The sequence below is a fragment of the Pundamilia nyererei genome, unplaced genomic scaffold (assembly GCF_000239375.1).
Source record: "Pundamilia nyererei isolate P.nyererei 1_Seehausen unplaced genomic scaffold, PunNye1.0 scaffold00080, whole genome shotgun sequence".
In the NCBI taxonomy this organism is placed as follows: domain Eukaryota; kingdom Metazoa; phylum Chordata; class Actinopteri; order Cichliformes; family Cichlidae; genus Pundamilia; species Pundamilia nyererei.
This window is the reverse complement of record NW_005187481.1, coordinates 766,511-790,228: the sequence shown is the minus strand read 5'-3', so window position 1 is coordinate 790,228 and position 23,718 is coordinate 766,511. Positions and strand designations below refer to the sequence as shown.

Sequence of the window (23,718 nt, the reverse complement as noted above, 5' to 3'; positions counted from 1 at the left end):
TTAAAATCTTAAAAGCCACAAACAACATGACAGTGAGCTTGGTAAAAACTCAACTTTGGACTCGTTTTCCATGCAAAGATGGAATCTGGCTGTAAATTAGTCCTAGCGTGTGCATTACCTTTTCAAATCAACTGGTTCAAAAGTAAGCCCAAAGCCTCAATTAACAACATCTTTAAAGTTCTGCTGTCATTGGCCAATCTTTTATTCACACATAAAATATAAACAAAAACAAAAACTTCTTGGTAAGGAGTGAGGTTCCAATTCAGTATGAAGAGATATCTACTCATACTGCACCCTAAGCCACAATTAACAGAAAGAGGAACAGATTGATTTCATTTGGAATACTAGCTAAAGCTAGACTACTAATCAAATTTTAGATTCTATCCAATTTTTGACATCCAACAATTACAAAAACCAAATGGTGTGTATTTATGCTACAGGACTGATTAATCTATTGCATTTATTTTCACTTCAAAGCTCTCACTTTTTTCCTTAAACCAAAAACCAAGTGCACCACTAAAAGATAGCTTTTAGCCAAGTAGAGGAAGAAAACAAATCACAAAGTTTTAGGTAGTTTCCAGCAGGGAGAGGCAAATGTCATAGCAAGTTTGAAAGGAGAGAGAAAAAAAAGATAAAATAAATAAAATCATTTTACACCATTTTTTTTACTGAAAACAGTAGTGTAATTTCTCATAGAAGTAAAGCTATGGCTCCATAGTGTAGCTTCTTTTGGCATTAGCCCAACAAGCAAAAGATCCCTGGTTCAATCCTGGGAGGACACTGATTGGTCAACTCAGAACAAGTGGTATTTTTGAAAAGTGAAAATAATCTATCCCCTGCTCTTTCAGATATCACCATCAACAGCTTAAAATCTATCATACAGGCAAACACTAATGCAACACGATCAAAGCTGTCAGTGAGATTCTACACCACAACAAAAAGGCTAATAGTGGTTGACTCGGTGAGGATACAAACATGACTGTTCGCTCAAAACAAAAGAAAGCAGAAAGGAGGCTTTACCTGTGGGTGCCGGCTGCTGGTAAAGGTGTACTGGACAGATTGTGATGGGTATCGGCTCTGCTCATTGCTGAAGCTCCCCTGACTCGGGGGGTAGCCCGAGCTACTGGACATCCTGGCTCAGTGCTAGCGGGCTGTAGCTGCTTCACGGAATGCAGAGTTTAGCTAGACCATGTTGGGAGACACGAACCACCTGCACCAGACAGAAACATACATGCACTTTTCAAAGAGTCAAATTTAAGACATGAATGTATATATTTTTTTAAAAGTATTTTTTTGTACTTAAAAAAACCTAATCAAGTCATCATATAAGCTGAAAATATTTAAGTGCATGATAAAAATATTTTTCAAGAACCCTGCAAAAATTACGCAAACCACAACTGGAAATGAGCAACACAAACACATAGGCACTAGGGAACAGACCAGTCCCAATGTGATCAGGCTGGTTAAGACGTATTTATATGAACAACAAAGTATCTGTGAGGAGAATTTTGGCTTTGATCAAAACTCACCTCATTCCCAGTGTAAGTAATGAAGTTAACATACCCCAAAATAAAATAATTATAACACTAACATTATTATTTATAATTCCATGAACCTGATTCATGACTGTTTGTATTAAACTAAACCTTTTGTTTTAGACTGTGTAATGTGTAGGGAGCTCAAACATACAAAAATGCACCCAGATTCAAAAGCACCAACAAAAAAGACCACCAATATTTAGATATTTTTTAGATTTATTTTAAAGAAGAAAAAAAAAGACTTTCACACCTCCGGCCAATTGCCAATTAATGTTTTTGGACTCTTAGAGTACCCGAAGTGAACCCACACAGGTAAGGGCAGAACAAGACTCCAACCCAGAACCCTGTTGCTGTGAGGAGAGTGCTAGCCATGACTCCACCATGCTGCTCTATATTTGAGATTAATAACCTAAATCTGCAAAATATTTAGTAACTTAAGCTTTAAAATAAATATAGACTCAGCCTTGCTGTAGGCATCACTGTTAAAAAAAAAAAGAGAGAGGTGGAGGGTGGTAAACAGGTGGTTTAATGAAGGAATTTTATTGACATTTTATCGTGAAAATACTGACTATAGGGGAAAGAAAACTACTGTGAGGGTCTATTTCAGCTACTTTGAGTCACAGGTGTATTCATACTATTCGGTTACACTGAAATCAGATTATAACATCTGGATAAACGGATTGCAGAAAACCAGCATTTAAATGTCAATTTATTTCTACAATTTATTTTTAAAACTGTGAAGACATTTTCTACACGTGGCACAAGATTCATAGATTTTTAATCAATATATTATTATGGTTTCTATCTTCTGTACAAACAATCTACTGTGTATTGAAGGCTATTTCCCTTTACATGGGAACAGTTTCTCAGATTTTAACAAACTTCTGTTCAGAGGTGGTTTAAACTTTCTATTCATGTTGTTTCATGTTCTTCTGTCAGAATAGCGTCCCATAACTGTACCCACGATGAACAACTTAGCCACTGCATTTAAACAAAACTGGATTCAGATGAAAATTAGTGAGTTTGTCTTGGCTGCGCAGAATCCTGTCACCCTCAATTAGTCAAGCATCGTACAAAGAACAAGAGCCAGGACCGAGCCAGGGTGCATTGTCTTCTCTCTAATAACAAATCATAGAGCCCAGATACTCCAGTGCGTTCCAAATGAACTAATGCACAAAGTTTTGTATTTTGACTAAATATTTATGGATAAAAACAACACATACCAACAATAGGCCTGTAAGACACAAGGAAAATCTGCCATGTGTGACAACAGTGCCAATATCATAGATTACACGATATGACTCGCCATAAGCAAGTACAAGCGTGTTTAATATTCTACAGATACAGGCAATAAATAGGTACACTGCTAACAAAACTCCAAATAATGTATGACTGATAGAAATTTTAAGCCATTTCTGAATGTGCTTTTCCTGAAAATTTGAAGTGTTTGCATGCAGAGTATGAATATATAGTGCATGTACAAAAAATAAAAAATGATGGCCTAATAGTGCAGGATCCTCTTGCAGTAATAATGACAGCACTATTCAGCAGTCAGCACTATACTGATGAACTAAAACTAATTTAGTCTGCATGCTAGTTTACTGCAAACCGTTATAACCGTTACCGGTCACTAAAGTTGAAGAGATGTTACTTTATGGGGCGATCATGGCTCAAGAGTTGGGCGTTCGCCTTGTAATCGGAAGGTTGCCGGCTCGAGCCCTGGCTTGGACAGTCTTGGTCGTTGTGTCCTTGGGCAAGACACTTCACCCGTTGCCTACTGGTGGTGGTCAGAGGGCCCGGTGGCGCCAGTGTCTGGCAGCCTCGCCTCTGTCAGTGCGCCCCAGGGTGCCTTCACACATCACCAGTGTGTGGATGACTGGATGTGTAAAGCGCTTTGGGGTCCTTAGGGACTAGTAAAGCGCTATACAAATACTTACCATTTACCCTTCAATCCCTGGCCAAGATCTACTTTAATAATTAGAAAAAGACTACAAACAACAAAATAACTTGTAACTACCCAACTGGTGATTGCTGGTGGGGTATTTTTTTTTTAATAAAAACAAATAAAAAAATAACTTTCATGGCTCCCTTTGTAAACCCTAAATGCAGTGACAAATGTGTTCATCATCATCATCTCCACAAAACCAGCACCAGACAGTCTGTGAATGTGGTTCTTAAATCTATAAAAGGCTCAACCTCATTTTCAACAGCACCTTATGGCTTTGAGCCAAATTCAGGTAGAACAAATCAGCTCAGCAATTACAGGTCAAAATGTTTGGCGGTAAATGAAATAAGAGAAACTGCTAAAACAGTTCCCAGCAGCCCCACAGCTGCCTGAAGTATTACCATTTTATTGTTCTGAAAAAACCGAATCGCAGCATGTGGCGATGACCTTCTATTTACAAGCATAGCTGACACACAAACCAAACCTGGAAAGTATTTTGTTAAAGTCGCAAGGATGAAGCTAGGGAAGTCATATACTTCTAAATATAATTCAAAATAATTTAAAAATATTAACACGTGTCCTCTCAATAAGAAACAGCTAACCTCCTAGGCTCCAGAATGCATTGTCTCTTACAGTGCTTCATTCAGGGCATTAAATCACTTAAACCTTTCTTAACACGATGTTTTCTAAAAGCAGAGCATAATAATAATGACATAGGTATGCTTAGCATTACAATCTGGAACTCTACTTCTTAGGGGCCTGACTATAGCCTCGTTCTCAGTTGTAGTGTATGTTAGTGTAACTTGCAAACAAACCCATGATGGGAGTCATTTCTTGGATCTCTCGCACTTTAAAATAATGTAATATGGCAGCTAAACGAAAATGATGCTCCTGTGTGTTCTCAGTGTCTTAATTGTAATATTCGACCGGATTGGGGTCGTTACGTCTGCAGAATTTAAAAAAAAAAATCCTACTTTCATCAGTTTTCTTCGTATCGCGGTAAAGTTCTAGGTAAAGTTAGCAAGTAAATTATTTACAGTGGTCCCTCTGATAATTTCCACACTAACCCAGCAGCTGTGGTGACCTCCCTGGCCTCAGCTACAGGCATGCATGGTGAAATAATGCTGTTGTACGTTGTTATTGTTGTCTTTTAACGCCACACTGTCATATAAACGCAACTGAATTTGTATCTTATCTTGATCGGCGGAATGGGGTTATTTCTACAGCAGAGAGCATCCCCGGAAATGCGCCAAAATCGTGCACGACAATAAAGGTCCATTTTTAAATATGCGGTACTTTAACGCTTTAGCTTAGTGTCGTGGCGTTTAAGATATTGCTGTTGTTGTCGCTAGCTTGCTAAGTTAGCCGTATTTCACCTTTGAAATCTCAACCACGTCGCCATCTTGCAAGGCAGATTTTCAGCGTAGACCGGGGCGCTTAAATAGCGTGCTAATTAGACATGTTGATGTGCTGCATGGTAACTATTTTTACTTACCTCATTATAAGAAAATATATCGATGGCAGAGAAAGGGTTCCCTGTGCAGAAATATGTGGCAATAGTTGATTGTAAATCCGCGGGTTATGGGCTGTGGACGACTGTGCAGTCTGAAGGCTGCGCCGCATTTGTCGGTTGATGTCCTGGCAGAGTAAAAAAGATTCCCCTTATTATTAATGAATCCCCAGGGTATATCTAGTCCTTAAAATATATGTATATACGAATAAAACTAGACTCTGCAGAAAACAGAGCAAGTGGCTGCCAAATGCCATTTTTTGCGAGGAAATTTAAAATATTATTTTGGAGTTTTATATATCTGCAAGGACAATGTAATGGTGTGACAACTAAATCTTCCCCTCAAACACGGTAATGTTCTCAGTGTTTTTTTCTTTATTTCACTTTTCAGAAACGATTATTTCTCTCGATTTATACAACGATATAAACGTGTTCCTTCTTATATTTATTCAGACAAGACAGAAAAGTATTCTGTCTTGCGTTCTCATTATATATCTATTTAAAGTGAAACGAAAATAAAAGTCACCGAGACTGCAATTAGTACAAAAAATATGGCAATCGTGGGAATAAACATGTGAACCCATGCTTGTTGAATTGAGTTATACTTCCAGTTGCTGCGTTAATTAATAAATGCCTAACGTTAGTAACAGTTAAAAGACTGCGCGAGGGGTGTTGTTTTAGGGGGGGTTACACATGGAACCATTTACACTTCAGGCTTTTGTTTTTACACGGATTTTATGCGGTAACGGTCAAAATAATGACTTTGTACTTGGCTGTCATCATAATTTTGTCCTATTTGGCTTTGATAAAATGCATTTTTTTTCGACATCGGCGGACTTTGGTGAAGTCGTTGAAGCGTGCATTGAATGCTCCATCAAGCAGAGAAACAAACGGCGAGGATATCAGAGCTCTGGTCGTAACTGCGCATCCGGATGACGAGTGTATGTTCTTCGCGCCAACGATCATACGACTCATTGAATTAAATGCCACCGTACATTTGCTCTGTTTGTCTGAAGGTACGGTGACAGCACACTCATATTTGCATACTCAAGAAAAAAAACAATATAAAGATACAGAAAATTAAAATGAAAAGTGGTCCTACCTGCTAATCGGATAGAACCATATATTTATATATAGACCAATTAAAGACTTGTACCCACTTTTTGTTTGTTTGTTTGTTTGTTTGTTTGTTTTACTGTCAGTTAGGGTCACACTAGCTTTTCTCCTCTGCTCCCTGTTGTTCTTATTTGTCACCACACCTCAAATCCAACATAAATGTATGCACACAGAGCAGATTCAGGCAGAGGAGAAATGAGTGAACAAACCGTAACTTCAACCACATTTAATGATTTATCCATCCCGTTTGAGTGCATGCAATGCTCTGCAGACATACAGGAGCTCCTTAATTTTCCAGCAGTTATTACACCACAAGAGTACCAAGTGCTCATGCATCTTTCAGGAGTACAACACCAATTCCTAAAAAGTTAAAATGCTGTGTAAAAAGTTAGAACACAATTCAGTGATTTGCTAAGCTCAAAACCATATTTTACGCATAATAGAACATAGAAAACATATCAGATGTTTAAGCTGAGAAAATATGCACGTAAAAAAATCACTTTGAATATGACAGCAGTAAGACTTCTCAATAAAAGTGGGACAGGGCAATGTTTATTACTATACACCATCCCCTCTTTTTCTTTTAACAACAAGCAGTAATCACAGTAACTTTCCAAGTTTCCTTAGTCCATTTTAAATCAGCTTTGGTCCAGAGAAGACAGCTGCGTTTCTGGACAACATTCAGATATGGCTTCTTTTTTGTATGTTAGAGCTTTAACCTGCATTTGTTGATGGCACAGTGAGCTGTGTTCACAGACAAGGGTTTTGGGAAGTGTTTCTGATCAAATGCAGTGATTTCATAACAAAACCGTGCCTGTTTCTAAAGCAACGCTGTCTCAGGGTCAAGCATCCTGTGCTGACTTTTGCTCACAAAGATTTCTCCATATTCTCTGAATCTTTTAATGATCTTATGTACTGTAGATGATGGCATATTTAAAGTGTTCATAATTTTATGATGACCAACATTATTCTGAAATTGTTTCACAATTTGAAAACATAGTTTTGCAGACAATGGAAGTTCTGCTCATCTTTACTTCAGAGAAACTCCCTCTTTAATATTTCTTATTATACCCAACCACATTCATTCCTTCTTGCCAGTTAACCTAATTAATTGCAGTTTGTTTCTCCATTAGTTTTTGTAGAACTACTTACATTTTTACTCCTATGTTGCCCCCTTCCAACTTTTTTCTGACGTGTTACTGCCATCGAATTCAAAATGAGCTGATATTTTTCATAAAATAGTAAAATCCCTCTATTTAAACATATAAATTCAAATTCAAATTTTATTTGTCACGTACACAGTCATACACAGTACGATATGTAGTGAAATGCAATAATATGAAATAATATATTACCTGTCTTCTATAGTGAAGAAAATATGGGTTTAGGAGATTTGCAAATTCTGTTTTTATTCACATTTCAGACAGCATTTCCAATTTTTTGCAATTTGGTTTGAAATATAAAAAAAAGTATAAGAACTGAAAGAGAACATAATCGATGTACCTTCATACCTTCCCTTATGTTGTGAACTATGTTCATTTTCTGTATGTCATTGCACACCTCCCTGTTGTCTATGTCCTTCTTTTTATTTTACTTCTTCTTCTTCTTCTGTTTTGTTTTTGAATTTTGAATGATTTTAGTACCTACCTTAAGCCTACATCCTTTGTGACAAGCACTGCTTAAGTTAAAAACAAGTTGTCAGGTACCAGAAGTGCAATCAAAGCTTCCCAATAAGTGGTACAAGAACAAGAAACATGGCTGTTGTTCAGAGTTCTCTTTGGGAAACCCCAGTCCTGTTCCAGAGGCCATCTGTACGCCACCCCCATATTTAAAACTATAAAAACTGCTAATTATACATAATCTACTGCGATAATACCATATCTAACATCTAATGTGACCTCTACATGTTACGCAGGAAACTACTACAATCAAGGAGCTCAGCGTAAAAAAGAACTTCTGAACAGCTGTGCCGTGTTGGGGATACCAGCGTCCAGAATCATCATCATAAACCACAAGTAAGAAGCCATCTACCCCAAGCATGCAACATAAAAATAAGAGTCATTCTGTTTTTTGCCTTTCACAATCAGGGAGTTTGTGCCACTAAATATACAGATGTGTGCGTTGTCCATTGATGTATGCTGCCCTCAATTAAGGAGTCAGGTCTCAGCATGTGTTCCTGCTGGAGCTCATCACCCCCTCCCTGCCAACCAGTGTCTATAAGAACGAATAAGAGAGTTGACCACAAATCACAACCCTCCCATTCTCACTGTGACAGCTCCGATGTAGCCTGACCTGATATATTACCTTTGTGTCACAGGGGAAATATATGAGTAGGCTCTGGAGGCAGCGATGGGTCAGCCCTGTGGGACAAAAGGCTCTTTAAAGACCTTAAAAATTCCATCACGGAATCAGTCTATTGATCCTTTTATCCATTTACAGCTTGTATATACAGATCTATTTAAATGTGCATCTTTGAAAGAGTCAAGTATTTATAGAACAAATTATCATTAAAGTATCTATTTCGTTACTTTTGAAAGTCTTTAGAAGAACATTTGCCTGTTTGTACACCCGGAGCAATCAATCAGCCTGTTTAAGCAGTCACAAAGGATTAGTTAGCGATCCCTGGGAAAAAATAACTGGGCAGACTGGGATGTCTGTACCGGAGCTGAAAGTATTTGTTGGAAGTTTTATCATGTTAGTTGCATGATGATATTTTTCTCCTGAATACGGAATTAAATTATATAAAATGGGACGCGACCTAAATAAAGCCCTTTATTCTTCAGTATTGTGTTCAAAACTTGACATTTATGTCAATTAAAGGTTTAGTGATGTGTACGAGGTGATCCTTTTAGTAATGCTAGTTCTACTGGAAAATCTATAAAAGTGTGTGTCTCGGGGATGCAGGGGTTAAAGAGAACTGTGTCACTCTTTGGTGCCACAACAATTTTCTTGCGGAAAGAAAGATGCCCGTGCATTCCAGTTTTGTTGCAGAAACACAGAACAGGTTATGCTACAGCTAAAAGCACAATAGAAGGTCAAGTTACACAGAAAAGGTAATGGTAAAGAGTATTGTTTTCCCCTCTCCTGTGGATCAACTGTGCAGCTTTTCTTGAAAATGTTGTGGTTTCTAAGAACATCAGGGCTGCCTACATGTGAGTGTCTCCATGTTGGCTCACCAGGAGAGCTGTATGAACTCTGCACTAACCTGGAACTCAGTTATAAGCTGGCAGACTGCCCAGGTTGTCTGCCCTGGAGAGTATTGTGTGTGTGTGTGTGTGTGTGTGTGTGTGTGTGTGTGTGTGTGTGTGTGTGTGTGTGTGTGTGTGTGTGTGTGTGTGTGTGTGCTTTTTTTGAACTCACATGCACACACTTCCCATTTTATCATCTTGTGCACACAAAATATAGCTGAACTTTGATCTTAGGGCTCTCTGCACTTCTGCTGAACTGGAGTGTGGCCCATTTTCCCTTTCTTTGTATTTTGTTGTTTGCCCAAAACACACACCTAATCAGCACTTTAAGAGCCTGAGTTCCACTCTCTGACAGTCAGCCTCTCTCGTGCTCTCTCGATCTATCCCACCCCTCCTCCTCTTGTCCATGTCTACTGAAGGCAACTGCCAAGGACTGTGGGATACATTTTGGCCACGCTCTAAGCACTGCTAATGTAGGTCATTCCAAAATGTTTTTCCCTTAGTGTGTCTGTACACAGCTAGCCAGTCTTTGGCTTTTTGCTCTTAACCCCCTCTGTTCAAGTTCAAAGTTTGAAATCTAACACACAATAGTCAAACAGTGCTCAATTACACAGGCAGTGCTGTCTTTTAGGCATAATCTCAGCAGGGATAGGGCTATGTAGCCATCAGATTTAGAGGCATTTTTCTACGATTTGAATAGGAGAATCAGTGTGCGTCTATTTGTGCACATCTTTTAGCCGCATTAAGCTTATAATGTTCACGTTTGCCTAATTTTATAATCTATTTTTTATACTGAGGTGTGTTTCTAATATTCATAAATATTGGATACTCATGTGAACGCATATATGTCATTGTAAATCTCACTAAAATAAAATTGTTTGGCGATCATTATGTGGTTTGTCAGATGGGTACTGGGAGTGATACTGATAGCTGATATTAAGCACCTGATCCCCTCCAAACAAGGAAGTAAGGGGGGAAGTGAGCAGAATGATTTATTTAATTGGTTGATTATTTTGGGCAGGTTTTAATAAGCGAATTCTTTTGTACATCAGTGTGTCATAAAAGTATGCATACTTGGGTTCAGCCTCTCAGTAATTTTTGAGCCTTTTTCACAAAGTTGTTGTGTTATATTGGAGAGGATTGGGAAAGATCCAAAGGATATAAAGAAATATTACAATTCTTCTGTTTTTGGTCCCTCCAGCTGTGAAACATTGATCCCATATGCTTTAGTCATTGGGGAAAATAGCTGATGTTTAGAGCCACAGAGTTTTTGTTGGGTTTTTGTTCGATGTGGCTCCTTTTGTAATGCAACCACTAACTAACTAACACTAAATAATGTGCTGACTGTACATAATAACCCCCACTGGTCACAGCAGATGGCTGCCCCTCCTCTGAGCCCGGTTCTTCCGGAGGTTTCTTCCTGTTAAAAGGGAGTTTTTCCTTCCCACTGTCGCCAAAGTGGGGCCTCCTGGTGGGCCACAACGGTACTGTAGGTGAGCTGTAGTTATATTTGGTGGTGATTTTGTGATATTACTCATTGCTCTGACCTAAATTTACTGCTCTTCTTTTGAAGTTTGTACCCCAGTGGCAGGTGAGTAACACTTTGCATGTGACTGGGTAGCTTTAGCAATTTTTAACCTACGGCCTCTGTTGTTTATGTATATTTGAATTACATTTTTTTAAGGAAATACATCACTCTCTCTTGTACTTTGATTAGAGTGAAGATTTAAGATTGGGTGGGCCCTGTTGGATTTTCTGCTTTTTAAGAAGGCCGTAGGATTGTGTTTTTTACATGTCAGATTTCGATGGTACTCACTCACAACTGTATCAGTGTTCTCCAAGATCACAGGAATAACATGCGCCTTCTTCTTTACATTATGATTTTCCCTTTAGTGCACACTGAATAGGACAGCTGTGTTGACAGTATCTAGGGGCCCCGGTGCATGTTGGGGCCTTTGTGATCAAGCTCAATCTGAGCACGCTCTGCTGCCTCTCCACTTGCTCCGGCATTACCTCTTTCTGCTCCCTGGAACTTGATTATAGCTGCTCGCTGCACAAATTCAGCCATTCTTCTTCTTCATGACATTATCTATCAGACTAAAGTGAAGTCTCACTCTGTCTGGCTTACCTCATTTCTTTGTGACTTCAATAATTGTACTTCCCTGTTAACATATTTCACGTGTACTCAGAAAGCTTCTCGCAGAAGTAAACAATCAACTAATAGCGTCTGTTGTCAATTGGATTAGTGTAGTTCTCTGTAGTCATGTAAACACAGAGCTCAGCACAAGTTTCAGGAAAGGAAAGTGGTACTCGCAAGCAGAGACAGCACATCCACACACAAGCATTAAATATACATTGATCAGTGGTTAAAAATAGTCCTGGCTGATTTATAAGCTCATGGCAGGGCCAAGTAAACCGTGATGAGATGTTCCAGCCCGAGTATAGCCAGAGGTCAGTACCTCTGGCTATACTTTTACTCAAGATTCATTTGTCAGCAGCACAGATCGGCCTCTGTGTAGTCACACTGTTAGTTTTCCATTCACCGAACCTTGCAGCCAACAACAAATTTTGAATTTTGTCACATTAAATCCCTCTTTTTCTGCACAAATTACTTCCAAAACAACAGTAAGATAATAATTTCCATGGTGAATAGCACACACCTATTCCATCATGGTTCTTTTTCTGCAAATAGTTAAATATGGGTAAATATTGGCCATACCTGCAGCCGCACATGTCTGTAAATTATCATGAAACGTCACGTGTAAGCTAGTGTTGTTACTATAGTTGTAACTGCCTTATTACACTGGCCAATTGTATTAGGGGCGTACAATTGGCGCGTAGTGGCATCTCAGCCATTCCCAGCAGGACATTTAATCTGACTGTGTGGACAGAAGTCTGGCAGTTGCATAGACCTGTGGTCCATGTGACCAGACTAAACAAGCCCTCCCTGACACACACACACACACACACACACACACACACACACAGACACACACACATAGAATCCCTTTAGTGGGCCAAAGTTCAACAACTGCATACAGATGCCTGCAAGCAATTAGACATCCACATGCAAAGCTGCAAAAGGGAGCTGGGGAGGTTACTTTAGGACATTTTGCACTGTTGCCATGGCAAAGCTGACACTCAGCCTACATCCTGCTTGAGAAAGGTCAGGTGTCTTTTATCTTTTGTTGTTCTTTTTTTTTTTTCTTCTCTCCTCCTTCCTCTCCCAGCTTTCGCACAGCTACAGTTATCGAGAGTCATTCAAAATGTTTTGAGTAATAAACAATTAAATGCAGCAGTGAGAATAATGCATCATGAATATCTCACTCTGGCTTTATTCTCTTTTAGCCCAAAGCAGGTCCATACACACTGCTCTTATTAAATGTAGGTCACTGGTATCCAAGTGCAAGAGTGGGGCATTCACTCGAAGACAGACAGTTTTAAACTATCTGTGAACCCCTAACCCTCTGTCCCTCCCTCTGATGACACAGTCAGCCCTCCAACCCAACCCCATCCTCCACCTCTTACAGCAGAGCCTGACCACTCGTTGCTCATTGTTAGCAATGAAGGGGAGGGACGCAGCTGCTGACACACAGCCGCACCTACCCCCATTCCATGCACGGTCTATATACAAGCCTGCAGCTAGTTGCCAAGGAGACAAACTATCAATCTCCAAATGTTCTGGATGGCTTTGGGTGCAAATTTTACCAGAGATGGGGCTTGGCCCAATTTAGAAGTGGTTAACTTATGGAGCTCCAGATTCAGGAATTCTTGGAATGTTTTTCAACTTTGCAAAATAGGTACATTTTTACTTTGTATCTTCACAAATACAATTAAAATGAAATAAGAAAAAATGTTACACAAATTTACACAATACATGGAAATCTGAATATTGGATTTGAGAACAATGTGTATGTATTTCACCTTCTTTCATCCTGTAAACAGACTCAAAAATGTTCATACTGGAGAATATGCAGGTGGCAAATGTTTGCTGTTTTTAACTTAAGAAATGTCGGCAACTGGCTCTACATACTTGCATGCATGCAGTCTCACATGTTCCACCCACATGTTAGCCCAAGTGTACAACAGTATGTCATGGCATTTATGTATCTCCCTATCTATACGTTTCCCTTGAAAGAAAAAACAACATCACTCTATAAACTGCTGTTCTAAATATTTTTGTTTCTTCCCTGACTTTGTACACGCACATGCCACAAGTTTACCTTGAGCTAGAAACATTTGTCAGATATTCTGGTCCATATCGGAATGACAGCATCACACAAGTGCTGCAGATTTGTCGATTGTACATCCAGGATGCAAATCTACCCTTCCACTACATCCCAAAGGTTTGACTGGGATCTGGTGACTGTGGAGGCCATTGAGTGCAGTGAACTCATTGTCAAGGTCATGATATGAGCTTTGTGGCATGTTGAGTTATCCTGCTGGAAGCAGCCAACAGGATAACTCAGAAAGGGATGGACGTGGTCAGCAACAAACACGGGTGGCCTTTGACGTTTCAACGATGCTCATGGGATGGTGGCGCTTATTGTGGTCTTCTGCTGCTGTAGCCCATCTGCTTCAAGATTCAACATGCAGCACATTCAGAGATGCTCATCTGCATACTATGGTTATTATGAGTGCTTATTTTAGTTACTGTTGCCTTCCTAGCAGCTTCAAACAATCTTCTAGCCATTCTGCTCTGACATCAACAAGAAATTTCACCCAGTGGACAACTGCTCACTGGATATTTTCTCTGATTATTCTTTGTAAACTGTAGAGATACTCATGCAGGACAAATAAGCCGTTTATGACCATCTGGCACCAACAACCGCGCCACGTTCAAAGTAACTAAAATCACATTTCTTTCCCATTCTGATGCTCAGTTTGAACTTCTGCAGGTCATCTTGGCCGTGTCTACAAGGTTAAATACACTGAGGGATCAGTTGATGAGATATTTATGTTAATGAGCAGGTGTACCTAATGCAGTGGCAAGTGAGTGTGTTTATATTGTGTTTCTTTTTTTCTCTGTCTCTCGAGTTTAGGACATTGAACAACCATAGAAAGCAGTGCTTCCGTTTTATAGCCTAAAGGGAGTGTGCATGTTAGTGGGCCAAGAGAGTCAGCAGGCCAAGTGTGATGTTTGTGGAAACGAGGGCCTCCAGGCGTTTCAGATATACACAATACTAAGGGCCTTCAGATCCATAACCTCTGTATTTCCCAGCGCTCCCACATGTTTGCATTCTACAACAGCCCTTTTTTTTTTAAATATAAAATGCTGTGTTAAATGTTCAAACTGTTTACAAAGCAGACACTGTATAACTCTGTTTTAATACTAACTGGATACATAACCGCAGTCCCTTTCTTCCTTTTTTTTTTTTTTTTGCCCTACAGAAAACTCCCAGATGATCCCAAAGCAGAATGGAGCGTCTCATTGGTCTCCTCTGAAATCCTGAAGCACATAAGAGCTCACTCCATCAACATGGTACGCCCCACTCTGTGTTTGGTTCGTGCCTTTCAAAGAAGTGGCTTTTGTGTCATTTCCTGTTCGGTGTCACCGCACAATTTCCCCGCCATTATATGTTAGAAATACATGTACTGTATTGTTTTCTTTGTACAATGTGTTTTGGCACCGCAGCTTCCTTGTTGATTATCCCAGTTTCACGGTGGTCTGCATAATAACCTTGTCAGCTGCCTTCCTTTTCAGTCCTAACTAGACTGCATTTTGAGGCTCCTTGAAGCCAGGGGGAAATGGCCTGTGCTCTGTGTGTATGCAGAGATTCTTATCATACTCAATGCAGTTCCGCACTATTAGTTAATGGGAATGATGTAAATTGAGAATTGGACAATTTCTTTCTCAGCAACAACAAAAATAGTCACAGAAAGCACAGCAGCAGTAATGGCGTGGGGTGGGGGTCTTCATGGTAGAAAATGGAGAAGCACGACTGAGTTATTCTGCTTTAGCTGCTGATCTTTTTTGGCTATCAAAGATGACAAACAAACAGGCAGTCTCCTCCCATCCTGTCACGCGTCACAGCCAAAAGCACCTTTAGTGAAAAAGTAACTTAAAGAGTCCTTTCAGTTGCAAAGAAAACATTTTCTCTAATGAATATAAGCAGGGGAAAGCGCAGAGGAAACAGACTTCCATTTCCTTTTTTTCCAACTGAATAATGTTGTTTCTTTGGTTGAAGTGTTTTTGCACTTAGATGCAAAGATCATGCGTTATTTATAACATATTGGTTTGGCTGCTTAAACTTGTGCTTGATTGCAAAGTCATGGTAGAATATCGCCTGAGCAGAGCAAACACTTCAAGTCTTTTAGTTGAGTTTTGTTCTCTTCCCTTTGACCTGATTTTTTTTTTTCACCTGTTTCCTCTGGTGCGCAAGCATGCATGCACAAAAAAGGCTTTTAAATATCAGTTGTCGGCTGCCAAAAAGCCTCCACAGTCACACACATAAACCTAAGAAAATCTTTCTTGCTGCCTTTGCCTCAGCTTCTAGATACCCAGACTCGGCTTTTCACCCACACAGTGACATATTTTGTTGTTTCAGGTGCTGACCTTCGATGGAAGCGGCGTGAGCGGCCATGCCAATCACATAGCTATCTATAACGCCGTCAGGTACAGGAAAGACTTTAAAGATTTTTGCCATCAGGAAAACCTTTTTATTTTATTTTTTCAGTTCCTTAACTTTAAGATACCATTTTGAGGGGATACTCTGTGACTTAAACACAGAAAGCAATTCACCCTGCTATCATTAAACACAATCCAGGAAAATGCTGAACATTTGGACCCACATCAACATCCATCGTTCCAAATGTTTCCCCACAAGTACACACACACACACACCATGTTTTTCAGAATTGGTCTGTTACATAGCTGAGAGGTCATCCAAACAGAGTCCTCAGAGGCACTCGGCTCTGCTCCCAGCGAGCAACAGTAAATCCTGTCCCTGAAGTGGTGAGGTGGGAGGGCAGCTTTGGTTTGGAGAGGCCGGCCAAGCAAGAAGTTGCATCAGACTGTTGGTTTGAAACCAAAAAAAAGAAAAGAAAAAGTGTTTTGCACACTGAAGAGAACATCGTAGTCCCTGTACCACACTTACCTGTCTGTGCAGTGAGCCGTGCTCTTTTCTCTCATAAGGCTCGCTGTTCATTTGTGGGCCTTAATGAGATTTGTGCTCTCCAGATCGAATCTGGAAATTCCCATTTGACTGGAACACAAAAGGGGGAGAGGCTGAGTGCGAGTTTCACAGCCTCTAAATCTTGACAGTGTGCTGTCATTTTCTGTCAGCGTGTTAATAACCATTGCATAAAAAAATGCAAGTGCAGGTAAACTTCCAAAAACCTCCCAGCATTTGATATATCCTTCGACACACACACACGCAGAGTGGCCACTTCCATGACATTTTCTGTGTGCAGCACTGATGTTCACTATTTTGTCTTACAGGCATCTCGCTTCCACTGGAGAAGTACCCAATGGTAGGTTTGACACTGGGAGAACTTTTAAGAGGTTTCTAAGCTCAGGAGCGTTAGATTCACTGATCACTCTCAGAACAGTCGTCTGTAAAAGTAATTCTTGGGGTACTTTATCCTGCTTACAGTACAGTATGCTTGTTGTGAATATGTTCATCACCATGAAAGCTTTAGGTAGCACTTTATATTAAAATGCAAAGTTCTTTCACAGGAGAAACGCCACCTCTCCAGCTGCGTTTTTGCAGAGAACCATGCAAAGTACACTGGCTGGTTTGTTAATGTACAGCGCCCTCTACTGTTCATAAAAGCCCCATGAGCATTGTATCTCCACTAAAGGCGCTGGTCTGTTGGTGGCAGCAGGCAGAATGAATTGGACCTAAACTCTAAATGTGATAAGAATGTACCATCAAACTTCTGAAGACTTGTTGACCGCAGATATTAGAATGTCTTTTGTGTTTCTTTAAGAGGAATCTTTTTTTTTCTTTTTTTTTTTTAAAGGAATTTCCAAAATGACTAAATTTTCACTTTGTTTTTCTAAGTTCTCATGGTGATGAATTCTGGGAATTCTTTCTAACAGAATGTAGAAGGAAAAGTAGGTCAGTGAGGTGGGGGGCCATGCTACACAACCTTATTTGCTTATCTGATAAACATTACAGCCCACAGGCCATATCAAAGCATACATATTTGAGGAGAGAGGTGATAAGAAACAGACATTCAGGTAATCATGAACCCACACCATAAACACAAACACACTTGTTTCTGTGGTAGAAGCTCGTCAATCCGCTTTGCCCACATGAGCTCAGTGGATGATCTTGACCAGCAGCATGCCATTAACTGTGGTTCTTTGTTAGTAGGAATTTACACCTCAGCTGTTAGACTAGTCTTACAGTAAAGGGGAAGTAGATGAGAATTCAGAGTGACATTAATCCTCGTCACTCAGCTGTAAAACAAAGCTCCCTGCTCTTTTCCTAAACCTCTAAGGTTCACGTGTTTCTGCCACAAGACAATAACTGAAAGAAGTACTGACAGTTTGTGTTTTTGTGTAGCATAGCAGTACCAGGCATTCTCACTTCAAACGAACTGTATCACAAACAATGACGTTGTGCTGGCGTGGCACCTGGACGATGGCCTCGTTAACTGTATGCTTCTGAAATAAGCATTTAAAAACATTAACAGCTCTGTCTTTTCTCCCAGACTGCACTTTGCTCTCCCTGGTGACCGTTGGCCTTCTCAGGAAGTACATCTCCTTCCTGGATGTTCCCCTCAGCTGGTTTCTGCCCTCGTGTGTCTGCTGTATTATAGGCTCAAAGCCCTACAAGCAAGCCAAAGTAAGCCTCCAACTAGAGACTGTGTGTTGGCAGGACTTTATGTTCTCTACTCTGAGAAGTGCACACTCTAATAAGATCATGTACAGTCTACACTAACACTCAAACTGTCCCTGTTTTTGAAGGAAAAGTACATTTGTTAATTATCTGTTATCATTTCCAACAGTTTCATTTTATCTAACATGAAACTGTTGGAAATGTTTTCATGTTATATTAGATAACATGACACTGCTGTTAATGTGACTGAGGGGAGAATGGACCGAGAGATCGACAGGCAGATTGTCTGCTGTGATCCACGCACTGTAGTCATCTGTAGTGGTGACAAAAGAGCAAACCTGTTGATTTATCGATTGATCTACAACCGCGAGCTCTCAGTATTGACCAAAAGAATGAGATCGCAGATACGAGCTGCAGAGATGAACATCCTCTAAAGGGTGGCTGGACTCTTTCTCAGAGGTAGAGCGAGAAGTGCGAGTTGTATTATCTCCCTTAAAAACAACTTTGTGTCTTTTTCAGGCTGCCATGCTGTGCCATCGCACTCAGCTGCTGTGGTTTCGTTACCTCTACATCACGTTCTCACGCTACATGTTCATAAACACATTCCAAACCATTGCTCAGGGACCAAAGAACCTGAAGATCTATTAAAAGCTCTGATGCACTGATTGCCACATTTCTTACACTACAGGGAATTTAGAAGCTGTTTACAAATGTCTTTGATACTCTGTTAACAGCAGTAGGTGATATGCATTTTTCTTAAACACTGTTATTTTTTAGATAATATTTAATAATAGAAGAAACTTCTCATCCTTTTTTGTTACAGAAAAACTTTTATTGACTCAGTCACAACACTGTATTAAAATATAGAGTATTTAAGCTTTTCCAAGGGGTTATGACTTTTTTTTATTACTTTAAAGACCAATGAAAGTACTGTTGAATGTTTCTGATGTCATGCTGATTGAAAAATAAAGTTTCTTATATGACAATAGCGTTAGTTTTCCTCTGGTTTTGACATGTCTCTGATAGTTTCGTGAACTTGCATACTTTCTTCCCACTTCTCCCCACAAAAGTTCTCCACTGTGACACTGTGCACAGTACCTGGATCCAGACAATGTGGAGCAATGCCTAATTGAGATGAAGACATGAATAACAGAAGGTTGTCATTTGATTTGCATTCAAATCCCACTGTGAACATACAGTTTCTGTTTGCTACAAATAGCATAAAAACATGACATTAAAGAGACAACTGGGTTGGTTGGTGTGGAGTAAACATTAGCGGGGTGTTGAATTCTGTTTACAACACATGAGACCGAGTGTGTCGGTGAGTTGTCAGGGTCATACCATATCCGTCTGGGTTGGAGCGTGGTGTGTAGAAACTTTGAACTCCACAGGTTTTACAGAAGGTGTGTTTTGCAACATGAGTGTTAAATGTGTACGTGGTCAGATTTTCCAAACCCTAAGAATGGAAAAAAACAAAACAAAGTATGCTAAAATTCAATGTCAATTTTAAATATCCAGGATTGTAGAAGTCTTGGGTCAACCCTAATTTTGCTAGGTGCAGTAATTAATTTTAATATATGTGCAAACATACATTGAAATACAGTATATAAGGCAAAAGTAGATTTGAATGAAAGTCAGTATTTGGTATAGCCACCTTTATTCTTCCACACAGCCTGAATTCTTCCAGACGAACTGTCCTGTAATTTATTTAAATAGTGTTCAGGAAAAATTGTCTGGGATTGTTTTTTAGGAACATGACTTTCAGATACTGCTCATCTGCTGGAGACAGGCCTGCCAGTCATTCTTTTGTCCTCCACCTTACAGTTTCCTCAGTTTTTTTTAAGGCCAAGATATTCCATGTTTTTAGCTAACAGCTTGAGTCAGGTGCTATTTTATGCTTGAATGATTCATAGATTCATAAGCCATAAGTGGCTTCACGAATAATTAATTCCGGCTTTTTGACAACCTTCAGAAAGCCTGAAGAATTAATGGTTAAGACCACTTTGAAAAATTATAGAAGAGTCTGGCTCCTTTGGAAGCGATACATAAAAAATAAGGGTGCCTCTAGACTTTTGCACAGTACTGTATATTGAATAAAACAATGCGTTTCAAGCAAAGTTCCTTACCTGTAAGAGCGTGAAGCGATTTTTTGGCACAATGAAATGATGATTTTGCTTCTTTGTGCAAATGCTGCAACTGGAGAGAACATATCAGTTCATATGGATTAAAGTGTACGTTGTTGTTTGAAATGCCTTCAACATGGCATGAATAAGATATTTGAACGTTTAGGCTATGTTCCAGAATTACTACCTAGTTTCTATCACTGAATTAATTGTTCATACTTGCAATGAAAAACATGGAGGTCTGGGGAATTCCAGACTTCAAATCGCACAGCCCCACAGTGGCAGCCACCTGTATGTTTCACCAGGTCCATGCTGTAATTGAATCAGTATAAATACATTTACAGTGAGATTTGGTAAGGATTCACCTTTTTAAGCCACGTGAAGGAAAATGCTAGAATGTCTCTATCCAAGTCTTACGTAAAGTTCCGGTTGAAAGGGTGTCACATGTTAGTTGTGAAACTTGCTGACGTGGCGCTCCCAATCAAAAGTTCCAGTCATCCTGCCATGGAAAACAATGAACCTGATTAAAGTGCAGCTCTGATAAGAACCACATTTGAACTGATAAAGAACCTTTTACCTACAGAAGCTAAGCTTTTGATTCAAACACAGCAACTCATGTGCTCATTTTATATTTAAAATAAAAGTCAGATTTCTTGTTTTTCCAAGGTGTGAACATGTTGATTCCATGTTAACCAGACCTACTTCCTGCTTGCAATCTTTTCCTGGAACACTTTGAGATAGTCCACATAACAAAGGGCAGGGCGAGGTACAGCAGGCTTGCACAAACACATTCCTCAGAGGCAGAACTAGATCAGCCAGATGCCCTGCTCTGTGTTGGAAAGCAAAGGCGTGGTGCATCAGGAGTTGGGTTTCATATGACACAGTGCCAGAGGGGTGGGCTAACAGAATGCTGTGACCCAAATACATATTTTATTTGAATCAGGGCTCTCAGAGCTGCATTATAGCCAAACTCCCAAAAATAGAAACCCACAAGGCCCCATGAGCCCAAGCTGATTTAGTTTACAGTGCTACCTTAAATAGTGGTGGGTGCTAAAAGTGGGCACTGATCAGTAATTACAGTCCTGGAAATAAACTTTGGAAACCAGGAAATACAAAAAATTAGATGCTCTAAACAGATAGATCACTTAATGACCTGCAGTCATTCCCTACAATGTTCAATCTGACTTTACCTTGTTGGAATGTTCTAGTTTCAACTGCGTGTTGACAACATGCCGAAACTAGATGAACTCGTGTTTTCTTGATATTGCTCATGGAAATAAAATGAAGAGATGTCATATTACCTGAGGGACTTACAAAGTAGGTGTAAGCATTACACTAAAGCTGTTAGAACTGTTCAGCCCAAGCCACAAAGATAACAATATGTCTGTGAGGCCTGAATAAGTTTATTATACTCTATGAGGAAACTAATTGTTTATCATTTTGTTCAGCAATGTAGATAATGCAGTTGAATTTCTACCCCCCATACAGGTTTATCTCTCCAGTGGAGACTTGACAATGACCTGTCTGTGCATGTGCATCATGAGACTAAAGAGAAACATACTAGTCATGCTTTTACTTTATAGTAACTTTTATGTGCATATTTTCACTGATAACAACTAGATTCAAATAAACCAAGCTAGCATTTGAATAAGCTACTTAATTTTAAGTTACACAGTAACAGATCCCTATAAGTTGGCAACACAGCAAATAAGCACATCAGGTCTGCTAAACCTGCTTATCATCAACGTTAGGTGTGCATATACTGTGCATCTATGCATACACGGTGTGCCCATAATCAGTATTTTGTACTGATGTCCTGACTATTCATCATTAACGCATTCTTTTTAGATGCGCAGTGTAATAAGGATGGCTTGCTAAAAAAAAAAAATGAGGTCGGCCATAGAGGCGAACTTCCGCCTTAAAATATCCCGCTGTCGCGTCAGCTGCTATTACATTTACTAAGCGCGTTGCCATCTGTTAAAGGTTGAAATATCTGATAGAGATGAACACACTTCCTGAGTGTATGTCAGTCTTCGGTATGTTAGTCATACGAATAGTCATTCTGACATGGCGAACTCTTATTTTTCAATCTATATCCATGACGCGACGCTTGAATGTGACACGTAGCCTATACTTCTATAGCCTAAAATATATATAATGGTTTGTCGATTTAGGTCACGTTTAAGCTCCTTTTTTAACTGTATTGTCATAGCCAGTCATTGGACATAACCATAACTTTATCGTGAAATGTTACTTACTGTAACACAGCAACCAATCGCTGATCAAACAAACAACTGTGTCATCCAATCTGCTTGGGGAAGATTCCCGTTGCTGTGCTGGTTCGAGCAAATTCCAGAGTCGTAGTGCATAGATATCATTCCGCGGTGGAGGATTTATGAGTGCATTCTTTCAAACGTAATAGCTTCGACTTTGAAATATTACGTTTATGAGTAAAATAATTAAATATATATATATTATTGTAGAACTAAGTTATAAATAATGGACTTATAAATATTGAAGCAAGTGACTTTTGGGAGGGTGGGAACTACTTATTGACGCGGATGGAGATTTCTGGATGACGTGTGCACCTCCATACTATATAACACACTGCTAGACATTGCTCCCGCAGACCTACCTACGTGAAAGAAAAGAGAAAGACAATTTCGTGCCTCAGAGCAGTTTTTTCGCCTCACTTACCAGTCGTAAGTATTTTCCTATTTCTATATCTTTTGATATTCCAGAAAAGTTTGTTTTTAATAAATATGTTGCATTAGTATCATTGTGTTGAACGATATTTGGGTTGCGCTAACGAGAGGTAACAAAGGTCTCCAAAATACAGTAGTCCTTCCGAATTATATTTTTCTCTTATATAAAGTTAATACGTATTTCGTCGTCGTTCCATTGTCGATTTTCTTTCTTTTTACTACCCTTTTGTTACGCAGCAGCGTTTTGGTAACGTTCGCTTACAGCAGTGACTCAACATTTCCAGTAACCTCCATTACCGGCTGCTGAACAAAAGGAAGGTCACTGAGATCTCAAAATGGCGCTTGGGCTGAAATGGCTCCTGTTGTTCTCATTCTTAGGCGCTTCATAGTAATATTATTTAATACTTTTTTTCTTTTTTTTTAAAGAATTTCTTTTTTAATCCATATTTGAGCTTAAACTTAAAGTAATGTAATTTCTAATGCATTTATATATTTTTTTGGGGGGAGGGGGGGGTAAAGAGCTTTTTAATCAATAATTCATCTTTATCTATTTATTCATATTTATCTGATTTTGTGTGTGTGTGTGTGTGTGTTGGAGTAATGTGGAATGTTTTAAATTGCTTTTAATTCTCAATTAATATCCATCAAATTTTATACAGGCGCAAACATGCAGATCTTTGTGAAAACGCTCACTGGCAAGACCATCACCCTTGAGGTTGAGCCCAGCGACACCATCGAGAACGTGAAGGCCAAAATCCAGGACAAGGAAGGCATTCCCCCTGACCAGCAGAGGCTGATCTTTGC

The 23,718-nt window shown here is 39.5% G+C and overlaps 4 protein-coding genes across 10 annotated transcripts in view; 2 read left to right on the top strand and 2 right to left on the bottom strand.

Annotated features, from left to right (window-relative positions):
* Positions 1-5,136, bottom strand: part of ncor1 (nuclear receptor corepressor 1) — a 60,511-nt gene extending 55,375 nt beyond the window's left edge. For all 5 annotated transcript variants that reach the window (XM_005737826.1, XM_005737828.1, XM_013912053.1 and 2 more), the window contains exons 1-2: positions 4,979-5,136; positions 1,021-1,210 (exon numbers count right to left, since the gene is read on the bottom strand). In XM_005737826.1, the coding sequence (XP_005737883.1) occupies positions 1,021-1,131 (111 nt within the window). In that variant the 5' untranslated portion in view covers positions 1,132-1,210; positions 4,979-5,136. The remainder of the gene's footprint in view (positions 1-1,020; positions 1,211-4,978) is intronic.
* pigl (phosphatidylinositol glycan anchor biosynthesis, class L) lies at positions 4,770-18,823 on the top strand. Of its 2 annotated transcripts, XM_005737830.2 has the most exons (8): positions 4,770-4,960; positions 5,841-6,009; positions 8,025-8,124; positions 14,689-14,779; positions 15,846-15,913; positions 16,739-16,770; positions 17,959-18,092; positions 18,606-18,823. In XM_005737830.2, exons 1-8 carry the CDS (start codon positions 4,943-4,945, stop codon positions 18,732-18,734), a joined length of 741 nt encoding a protein of 246 aa, XP_005737887.1. In that variant the 5' UTR covers positions 4,770-4,942; the 3' UTR covers positions 18,735-18,823. The 2 variants fall into 2 exon arrangements, with proteins under 2 accessions (XP_005737887.1, XP_013767508.1); XM_013912054.1 differs by lacking the exon at positions 4,770-4,960 and having other exon boundaries at positions 5,688-6,009.
* Positions 18,824-18,895: 72 nt separating this feature from the next.
* cenpv (centromere protein V) lies at positions 18,896-22,559 on the bottom strand. Of its 2 annotated transcripts, none has more exons than XM_005737831.1 (6): positions 22,468-22,559; positions 20,627-20,708; positions 20,429-20,521; positions 20,213-20,282; positions 19,428-19,542; positions 18,896-19,211 (listed from the first exon to the last, which is right to left on the bottom strand). In XM_005737831.1, exons 3-6 carry the CDS (start codon positions 20,518-20,520, stop codon positions 19,078-19,080), a joined length of 411 nt encoding a protein of 136 aa, XP_005737888.1. In that variant the 5' UTR covers position 20,521; positions 20,627-20,708; positions 22,468-22,559; the 3' UTR covers positions 18,896-19,077. The 2 variants fall into 2 exon arrangements, with proteins under 2 accessions (XP_005737888.1, XP_005737889.1); XM_005737832.1 differs by lacking the exon at positions 22,468-22,559 and adding an exon at positions 20,912-21,053.
* A 268-nt stretch (positions 22,560-22,827) lies between these two features.
* LOC106456278 (ubiquitin) overlaps positions 22,828-23,718 on the top strand; it is a 2,494-nt gene continuing 1,603 nt past the window's right edge. Inside the window, exons 1-2 of the mRNA XM_013912055.1 lie at positions 22,828-22,911; positions 23,574-23,706. Of these exons, the coding sequence (XP_013767509.1) occupies positions 23,582-23,706 (125 nt within the window). The 5' untranslated portion in view covers positions 22,828-22,911; positions 23,574-23,581. The remainder of the gene's footprint in view (positions 22,912-23,573; positions 23,707-23,718) is intronic.